At 36.1% G+C, this 10,610-nt stretch overlaps 1 protein-coding gene across 1 annotated transcript; it reads right to left on the reverse strand.

Annotated features, from left to right (window-relative positions):
• Positions 1–3,321: 3,321 nt before the first annotated feature.
• On the reverse strand, positions 3,322–5,106 carry LOC145121807 (receptor-like protein EIX2). Its single transcript, XM_079057508.1, has one exon. The coding sequence runs from the start codon at positions 5,104–5,106 to the stop codon at positions 3,322–3,324; it is 1,785 nt and encodes a 594-aa protein (XP_078913634.1).
• Between the last annotated feature and the right edge of the window lie 5,504 nt (positions 5,107–10,610).

The raw sequence follows: 10,610 nt of genomic DNA on the forward strand, positions 1-10,610 counted from the left end.
AACAAATTATTGTCAAGTGACACTTGACTTGTTTAAAAGTGTTGGATACGAGGAACACAACATCCTCAAAGCACTCTTCAAAGTGAATGAGGGTAGACTAAGGATAAAGCTAGGGTTAAAGTAAATGGGTATCTGCAAAAAAAATGGTGTAATTACATTTTAAAGTTCGCATCTTCGCTCTTTCATTTTACGAAAGAGAGTATTTACAAAAATAAATTTTTATTTTTAAATTTTCATGATTGTGCTCATTTCGTAGAGAATTAAGTTTTAAAAACTTTGATTTATTAGATTTTTTTTTCAAAAGAAAAAAATTATGGGTGAAAAATGAAGTGGGTGGAAAAAAAATCACCAACCAATGGCACCTTGCCATGCCATGTGGCTGGGAGTGGGGAAGAGAAGGTGAAGGTGCATGAAACGCCTGTATGGCCAATTTTTTTTTTTCCATTTTAACTCTCCAAACAATTAACTTTTACAGGAAAATACTAAAATCTTACACAAAGGAAATTTTGTTACAAAAGGACCAGGTCACGGTTCTTTTTTTGCCGACCACATCACATGCTACTTACCTATTCATGCCACTTACATATTCAGAGATGAGAAATTGTAAAATCAAGTGGTCGGCTCATAGGTTTGTGGGAGTGGGCACGGTCCCCCCCCCCCCCCCCCCCCCCGCGGTGCGGTCCCGAGTGTGGTTTTGCCGCATATGGCTAAATCTTGCCACATCCTCTCTCTTGATTCATCTCTCTCTCCTTTTTACCCTCTCTCTCTCTCTCTCTCTCTCTATATATATATATATATATATATATATATATATATATATATATATATATATATATATATATATATATATATATATATATATCAACCAATCAACCAATCATCTTCCTTCTTTTTTTCTTTCCTTACCTTTTTCCGACTCCTATCATACGGTTTCAAAGGTGGCAAAGTGAAAAGAAATTTAAGTTGGCAAGCTTTTTGATGACTTGGGTTGTGGTAAACACGACACCACACCCCATAGTCTTATTGGACGCGATAAGAGTGAAAAAAAAGTCATTGATTTCATATATAATTATAAATAATAAATAACAACGATGTCATCAGGTTTTTTGGACCTGTCCAGCCGTTTGAACCATTAACCGGTAAGACAACCGGTCCGGTTTTCAAAACATTGGGTATGATGGATTAAATTGTAAAATTAAAAATTTTGTGATTATTGTTTTCGTGATTATTTTGTAAATTATATCATATATGTATTTGTTACATGGAATTTGGATATATTTTTAATAAAAATTACTACACAAGTCATTTAATAGTACGAGTGATTTTTATTTTTTGATGTGGTCCCTTCTAAAAACCGCATTATTAAATACTTACAGCATCAAAAAATCTAAGAATCGCACCATAAAATAGTTTTTGTTAGTGCGGTTTCCCAAAATCGAACCATTAAAGCATTTTTTGATGCAGTTTCCCAAAACCGCACCAAAAATCATGTGAAAACCGCCCCAAAAAACAATTACAACCGCACTAAAAAACATTGAACCGCACCAAAAAACAATTCGCACTAAAAAATATTGAACCGCAGCATTAATCTTTCCTCTAAAATTTCATTCGAATTTTTCATTTCGCACTAGATCCCTCCAAATTTTCATGTTTTTCAAAATTTTTATTCAATCTTCCCTCTTTTATATAACGTTGGAGATGCAACCTCTTCCTATAATTATATATTTATCGATTCCATGCTTGAAAACGCATGTGAGGTATGTCAATTATTTATCTTCTTTTCGTTAATGGCATTTGTGGCTATATTTTTCTCTTATTAATTGTAAATGGATGTCCTATTTATGTTTTAATGATGTTTTCTTGTTTTGAATATCTACAGATGTCTCTTTTCCGTGATATATCTCAAAAACTGGATCCAAAGACTTATGATGTTTGCTTCGGTGACATTCAATAAATGGGTATGAACCTAGCTTTTGTAGAGTGAGTTTTAAGATGTTGAAAAAGAAAATGAAAACAACATCGATGAAATGTGATTTCCCAAGAAAAGATTTTTAATTGGTAGAGAAAAAGAAATTGTAGAGATTGAAACCATCTTTTTTGGAGAAAAGGAAATTACGATTGAACATTTGATTTAAAAACACTCACCAAACATACCTAAATACAAGAAATGAAGCTTCATAAGTAATGTGGTGTGCCTCAATGGCGAACATGGTGTGGTTTTAGCTAGCTATTTTTTGAGGTGGCTTTTGATTATTTATTGGTGCGATTTTGGCTATTTTTTGAGGCGGTTTTGGCAAGATTTTTAGTGCGACTTTTGCTATTTTTTGAGGCGGTTTTGGCTATTTTTTGGTGCGATTTTTGCTATTTTTTGAGGCGGTTTTGGCTATTTTTTGGTGCGATTTTGGCTATTTTTTTAGGCGGTTTTGGCTATTTTTTGGTGTATTTTTGTTATTTTTTGAGGCGGTTTTGGCAATTTTTTGGTGTGATTTTGGCTATTTTTTTAGGCGGTTTTGGCTATTTTTTTGGTGCGATTTTGGCTATTTGTTGGTGCGGTTTTGGCTATTTTTTGGTGCGATTTTTGAACCACACCAATAAGGGTATTTTTTTGATGCGATATCTTTTGGTCCGGTTCAATACCTGTATCAATTAATCATTTTAACCGCATTAACAAATGCTTTCTGTACTAGTGATTCTTACCTAATTACATATAATGTAATTTGAGAAAATACATAGAAATACATCTTAACCACATAATATGTACGATATTTATTGTAATTAGAGGAGTTCCGTATTAAACCTAATGTATGCCAATTAAATGCAATCAAAAAGACATAATTATTCTAGTATATATCGATATTCTGCTTTCATAGAAAGTCTAAACTGAAAATCCCAAATTTGGAGTTCATGTTCTTTGTTTATCGATCTGTTATTCTAGTTTGGCCAATTTTTGTAAATAACCCACCAAAAAGCATGAATGTATATGGATGGACCATCTTTCAGCATCAATTCCACGGATAACCTACATTGAGAATTGTCCTATAAAATTGTGTACTAAAAACAAATACAACATTAATTAACTAGATTTAAAATACAAAGTGTTCAGGTTGCCTTAGTTCAGCACACAGCTGGAAAATGGCAACCCATGGTGTTGGTGACAATTTTATTGATACTGGGGACATAAAAACACCAGTCAAATACAAGTGAAGCATTATTTAATTACAAGACTATCTATGTTCAACCCTTTTGCAGATTTGCATAGAACACCATCACCTTCACATAAACCAAATCTTTAAAGCTATCATAAAAATGAAAAAAAGCATGTCACACATGACGATTGAGAAGTAGAGCACCACATGCAATCCCAAATCCAGTAACAAAACCAGTGCCTCCACCAATATAGAACCACCCCCAAAGTTCATATGTGTCTTCCCCACCATCCTCACTCTCACCAATGACATGTGGTACTTCTGATTCATCATCTCCATGACATTTTTTGGTAAGGGGAGGTCCACATAGTCTTGGGTTTCCAATGTATCTTGAAGGATCAATAGACTGCAGTTGAGTGCTGGATGGAATTCTCCCTGACAAGCTATTATATGACACGTCAAGATGATTTAAAAAATGCATACTAGACATGCTTAATGGCATCTCTCCAGACAAGTTGTTTCTAGATAAATCAAAAATTTCAAGTTGTTCCAATTGACCAATTTTTTCCGGAATCTCTCCAAGCAGACCATTCTTTGACAAGTTGAGTGTATGCAGTCCATAGAGATTGGTAACTTCAGATGGAATTTGTCCTATTAAGTTGTTGCTTGACAAGTCAATGCTCTTTAACAATCCCAGAGTACTGGTGAGTTCACGTTCATATCCTTTCCACTCCATCATTGCATGGTCAAGATACTCATCAACAAGTACAACATAAACACCATCTCTTGGGAAAAACAATTTAATTGAATAGGAATGTACATTATGTGTTGGTAATGAACCTGCTTGAGCCATGTTTGTAAGATTATCCAAACACGAGGGGATGTGTCCATGGAGATTGTTCAGTGACAAATCCAGAATTTTAAGATTAGCTAACTGACATAACTGTAAAGGGATGGTTCCAAAGAATGAGTTTGATTTCAGGATAAGAACATACAACCTTGATAAGTTTTCCCCAATCCAAACAGGCACGTTACCAGAAAACTTATTTGCCCCCAAATTCAAAAAACTTAAACTCGTGCAATTTTTTAAAGACAAAGGCAATTCTCCAAAGAAAATGTTCTTATACAAATACAATACCTCTAATTTTGTCAAAGATGCAACGGAGGAAGGAAGCCTTCCAGATAGATTGTTGTGTCCTAGATTAAGAATTTTTAGTTCTTTGAAGTGCCACAAACAGTCTGGAAGTTGTCCGCTTAGAAAATTATGGGAGAGGTCAAGAAAAACTAAAAACCCAGGGACAATTTGGCATAAGAAGGAGATTCCACCATAGAATTTGTTTCTAGAAAGATTTATTAATGCCACAGTGGGAGAGATATTTGTTATAGGACCATAAAATCTGTTGGAACTCAAATCTATCCTAGAATTGTTGCCAAAATTTAATGGTAAATCTGGTACTTTCCCACTGAAGTTGTTGGAAGAGAGATTGAGATATGCTAATTGAGAAGGCCACATGTCCCAAAACCCCAGAGGAATTGTGTCTGAAATTCCATTGTTGGCAATATCAAGATATGTTAGATTTTTGATTTTTTGAATCCATTTGGGGAAGCGAGGCCCTAGACTGCAAGAGCTCATATCAAGACGAGCAAGATTTTTGAATGTTAGGATCCCATTGGAGAGTGTCCCTATAAATCTGTTATGTCCAGCAAACAACCCATGTAATGTAAGCGATGTGCATCCAGACGACAAGTTGTTGAGAAAATCAGGAAATTTGATAACAACAGAATTGTTATCGAAGTAAAAAGTAATCAGACTACAGAGGTTACCAAGATATTTGGGTATCCCATCTAACATGTTGCTAGATAGATCAAGAAGACGAAGCTGATTGTTAGTTAATAGATGAAGAAGAGTTGAGAAATGAAGAAGAATATGGATACAAGACCTCTGAGAGCTCACATCCATTTAACCTGTGGAAAAGTTGCCTCCAAAATTAGCAAGTGGCAAATAGTTCAGGGGTTATTTCAGTAACTTATCATTTACTATTCATAGTTTGACTATGAATAGTAATATATATGTTAATTGAAATGAAATTGGACGTCTATCTTTCACTATTCATAGCTTGACTATGAATAGTAGTATATATATGTGAATTTGATTTGGACGGTGAATTTTTGGTAGGCGCCTACAATTGGAATTCGGACGGCACATTTTTTCTACAATTCATATTATATTGGTTTTGGCTATAAATAGCCTAAGCCATGAGCCAGAGGAAAGAACACAACCAAAAATCAAATATATATATATATATATATATATATATATATATATATATATATATATATATATATATATATATATATATATATAAAGCATTACATATATATATATTACACCACCGTGTATTTTAGCTCTCCCACTCTATTTGTAATCTCTTTCATAATCCCTGTAAACACTGCAAATTATAGTGAATTGTTTCTCGGCTTCCTCCGCTCGTGGTTTTTTCCCGATTTGGGTTTCCACGTAAATTCCTGTGTCTCTATTCTATTTATTTTATTCGTATTTCGTTGTGATTATTACGCTTTGATAACTTTTGATCCCATTCCGCATTGAGCTAATATTATTCAAGTCAATTCGTATCCGTCATATTTTACAACAATTGGTATCAGAGCATCCGGGTTGTGATATTAGCTCGTTGGGATCATTTTATCAAGTGATTAATCATGTCTTCGGTAAAATACGATATTCCACTACTGGATCGTAACACCCGATTTCCGTTGTGGCAAGTAAATATGAGAGACATTCTCATTCAGATGGATTTACATAAGGCGCTCTTGGGTTTCAATAAGATGCCTGATACATGGACCGAAGAAGAAAAGGAGATGAAAGATCTGAAGGCTTTATCCCAGATTCGTTTGCACTTGTCAAACGATGTTTTGCAAGATGTTCTAAAAGAAACGTCAGCGGCTTCTTTATGGCTAAAGTTGGAGCAACTGTTGATGACCAAGAGCTTACCAAACAAGTTGCATTTGAAGCAACGGTTGTTCAATCTCAAGATGATTGAAGGAGGCTCTTTAACTGAACATATATCCACATTTAAAGAGTTAGTAAATAACTTAGAGAATATGGATGTTCAGTATGAAGATGAAGACTTGGCTCTATTCTTACTGTCGTCATTGCCAGAATCCTATAGCCATTTTCGTGATACTATTATCTATAGCCGTGACACTCTAGTTTTAGATGAAGTCTATACAGCTTTGGATTCCAAAGAGAAGATGAAGCATATTACTGGTGGTGGTTCAAGTGATGCTAAAGCCGAAGGTTTGAATGCCAGAGGAAGAACAACAGAGAGAAGTAGAACTTCTCAATCTTCCAACAGAACCAGATCCAAGTCAAAAGGCAAACGAAAGTTTTGCAACTATTGTCACAAGAAGGGACATGTGCTTGAAGAATGCTTCAAGTTGAAGAATAAAGAAAAAGAGAAGACGACAGCAAATGGTAAACAAGCTAGCACTTCGGGTGAAGCCGATGTAGCTGAGGTTGAAGGTATTGGAGAACTTTTGACAGTTTATTCAGATAAACTGGATTCCACTGGTGATTGGATACTCGACTCTGGTTGTACTTTTCATATGTGTCACAACAAAAGTTGGTTTTACACATTTGAAAAGGTTAACCAGGGCTATGTGTTGATGGGTAACAATACTACATGTCCAGTTCTTGGACATGGTTCAGTCAGGATCCGTATGTTTGACGGAGTTATTCGAACCATGGGGGATGTTAGATATGTTCCTGACCTCAGAAGAAACTTGTTATCTCTCAGTTCCTTTGACAAAAAGGGATACGAGTTTGCTGGTAAAGGTGGAGTTCTCAGGGTATTCAAAGACGGTTCCGACAAACTGAGAGCCAAACGAAAAACCTCATATCTTTACTTTCTTGACGGGCAAACAATTTCGAGTGATGCTGCTGTTGTTTCAAAGTCTTTTTCTGATCCAGATCAGTCCCGTCTTTGGCACCTTCGACTCGGCCATATGAGTTTTCAAGGCATGTCAGAATTGAGTCGAAGAGGTTTACTTGGTCAACAAAAGATTGTTGATTTGGATTTCTGTGAAGACTGTGTATATGGCAAGGCAAAACGAGTGAGGTTTGCAAGTGGTATCCATACAACGAAATGACCACTTGATTATGTTCACTCGGATTTGTGGGGACCGGCTCGAGTTGCTTCAAAAGGTGGAGCTATTTATATGCTCACTATTATTGATGATTTCTCCAGGAAGGTGTGGTCTTTCTTCTTAAAAAATAAAGGAGACGTTTTCTCTACCTTCAGAAATTGGAAAGTTCAGGTTGAAAAGCAATCAGGTTTGGTGGTAAAGTATCTTCGTACGGATAATGGACTTGAGTTTTGCTCAGAAGAGTTTAATGTCTATTGTCAAAAGGAAGGCATTACTCGACATCGCACAGTAGTCCATTCACCTCAACAAAATGGTGTAGCTGAAAGGATAAATCGCACCATTATGGAGAAGGTCCGGTGTATGCTTTCTAATTCCAAATTGCCAAAGTCTTTTTGGGCGGAGGCTGCTTCGACTGCTTGCTATGTTATCAACCGATCACCGTCACGAGCAATCGAGAATAAAACTCCATTTGAGTTATGGTCCAATAAACCTGCCAATTATTCAGATTTAAAACCATTCGGATGTCCAGCGTATACACGAGTTGACAATGGGAAACTAGAACCAAGAGCAATCAAATGCGTTTTTCTTGGGTACAATCAAGGTGTAAAGGGTTACAAGTTATGGAGCTTTGATTTGAAGAAAATTATCATCTCAAGAGATGTTACTTTTGATGAGTCTGCTATGATTCAACCAGTTGCTGACTCTTCTAAAAGAACAGATGCATCAGATGTATCATCCGAAGCAAATAAAGAGAATGCTCAAATGGAGGTGGAGCTTCCTACTTCACCTACCACTAATCAGAGTACAAGTCAGCATCAAGATTCTTCTTCGTCGGATGAGCATGTTGTTGGTGAAGATTCAACACCTTCACAACCACAAGCTACTACTCCAAGCATTGCAAGAGATAGACCGAGAAGACAGATTATTCCTCCGAAGAGGTATGCTGAATCTGATTTGGTTGCCTATGTTTTTATTATTACTGATAATATTGAGTCCGCAACGAAGCCTGCGAATTATGACGAGGCTATTAAATCTGAAGACTCAAATGATTGGATGCTCGCTATGCAAAATGAGATGGAATCCTTGCAGCGAAACAATACTTGGAATTTAGTTCCTATTCCGAAAGGGAAGAGACTAGTTAAATGCAAGTGGGTCTACAAGCTCAAGGAACCTGTCAACCCAAATGATAAACCAAGATACAAAGCTCGGTTAGTAGCTAAAGGCTACAGTCAGATTCCTGGTATTGATTACACTGACATTTATTCCCCAATTGTCAAACATACTTCCATTCGTGTATTGTTGGGGTTGGTTGCTTCTAACGATTTTGAGTTAGAACAACTTGATGTCACTACAGCTTTCCTAAATGGTGAGCTTGAGGAAGAGATTTTTATGCAACAACCTGAAGGTTTTGTAGTTCCTGTAAAGGAGAACTACGTATGCAAGTTGAACAAATCTCTTTATGGCCTCAAGCAGTCTCCTAGACAATGGTACAAGAGGTTCAATTCTTTCATGACCAGTCACAAATTCAGCAGGTGCACTTATGATAGCTGCGTTTATTTCAAGAAAGGTGACAATGGTTCAAAGATTTACTTACTCTTGTACGTGGATGACATGTTGATTGCAGCGAAAGATATGAAGGAGATTCAGAAGTTAAAAGACCAGTTGAAAGCTGAATTTGAAATGAAGGACTTAGGAGCTGCCAAAAAGATTTTAGGTATGGAAATTATTCGTGACAGGAAGTCTAGGATCTTGCATCTTTCTCAGAAAAGTTATATTGAGAAAGTCCTAAGACGCTTCAGTATGCACGAAGCAAAGTCTGTCAACACACCTTTTGCAGCTCATTTCAAGCTATCATCCGCTTTGAGTCCTACTAATGAGACTGATATGGCTTACATGGCACGTGTTCCATACTCTAGTGCTGTTGGATCTTTGATGTATGCTATGATCTGCACGCGCCCTGATTTGGCTTATGCTGTTAGCATGGTTAGTAGATACATGGCGAACCCGGGGAAAGAACATTGGAAAGCAGTACAGTGGATTTTTCGTTATTTACGTGGTACGTCTTCTATGTGTTTACGTTTTGGTAAATCTAACACTAGGGTGTTCGGATATGTTGATTCAGATTATGGAAAAGATTTGGATAAACGAAGATCAATTATAGGGTATGTGTTTACTCTAAATGGTTGTGCTGTTAGTTGGAAAGCCCAGTTACAGTCTACAGTTGCCATGTCTTCTACCGAGGCAGAGTACATGGCGATTACAGAAGCAGTTAAGGAAGATATCTGGTTGAAGGGGTTATTTGGAGAACTCGATGATAGAATAAAGGTGACCACAGTTTTCTGTGACAACCAGAGTGCTATCTTCTTGAGTAAAGATCAAATGTTTCATGACCGAACAAAGCATATTGATATCCGTTATCATTTTGTGCGGGATATCATTGAAAAAGGTGATTGTGTTGTGGACAAGATTCATACAGATTATAATCCCGCTGATATGTTCACTAAAAGTCTTCCTACAGCCAAGTTCAAATTATGTTTGGACATGGTGGGTGTTTCTGATCGCAGTTGAGCCTGAAGGCTCGTAGGTGGAGGAAGTATTATTTATTTTTCGGAAACAATTTTTTCTCTATATAAAATTTGCAGGTTCTTATGGAAGTTTTAGAGTTTGATAAGTTATAGGTTTTGACTAATCGTAAAGCATGACTTGCTTAATTTTGATGTCAAGGTGGAGATTGTGGAAAAGTTGCCTCCAAAATTAGCAAGTGGCAAATAGTTCAGGGGTTATTTCAGTAACTTATCATTTACTATTCATAGTTTGACTATGAATAGTAATATATATGTTAATTGAAATGAAATTGGACGTCTATCTTTCACTATTCATAGCTTGACTATGAATAGTAGTATATATATGTGAATTTGATTTGGACGGTGAATTTTTGGTAGGTGCCTACAATTGGAATTCGGACGGCACATTTTTTCTACAATTCATATTATATTGGTTTTGGCTATAAATAGCCTAAGCCATGAGCCAGAGGAAAGAACACAACCAAAAATCAATATATATATATATATATATATATATATATATATATATATATATATATATATATATATATATATATATTACACCACCGTGTATTTTAGCTCTCCCACTCTATTTGTAATCTCTTTCATAATCCCGGTAAACACTGCAAATTATAGTGAATTGTTTCTCGGCTTCCTCCGCCCGTGGTTTTTTCCCGATTTGGGTTTCCACGTAAATTCTTGTGTCTCTATTCTATTTATTTTATTTGTATTTCGT

This window comes from Lactuca virosa, chromosome 6 (assembly GCF_052849685.1).
Source record: "Lactuca virosa cultivar CGN04683 chromosome 6, Lactuca_virosa_CGN04683_v6, whole genome shotgun sequence".
NCBI lineage: Eukaryota > Viridiplantae > Streptophyta > Magnoliopsida > Asterales > Asteraceae > Lactuca > Lactuca virosa.

Coding starts and splice junctions, on each gene's coding strand:
- LOC145121807 (XM_079057508.1), bottom strand. CDS start 5,106: ATGGATGTGAGCTCTCAGAGGTCTTGTATCCATATTCTTCTTCATTTC.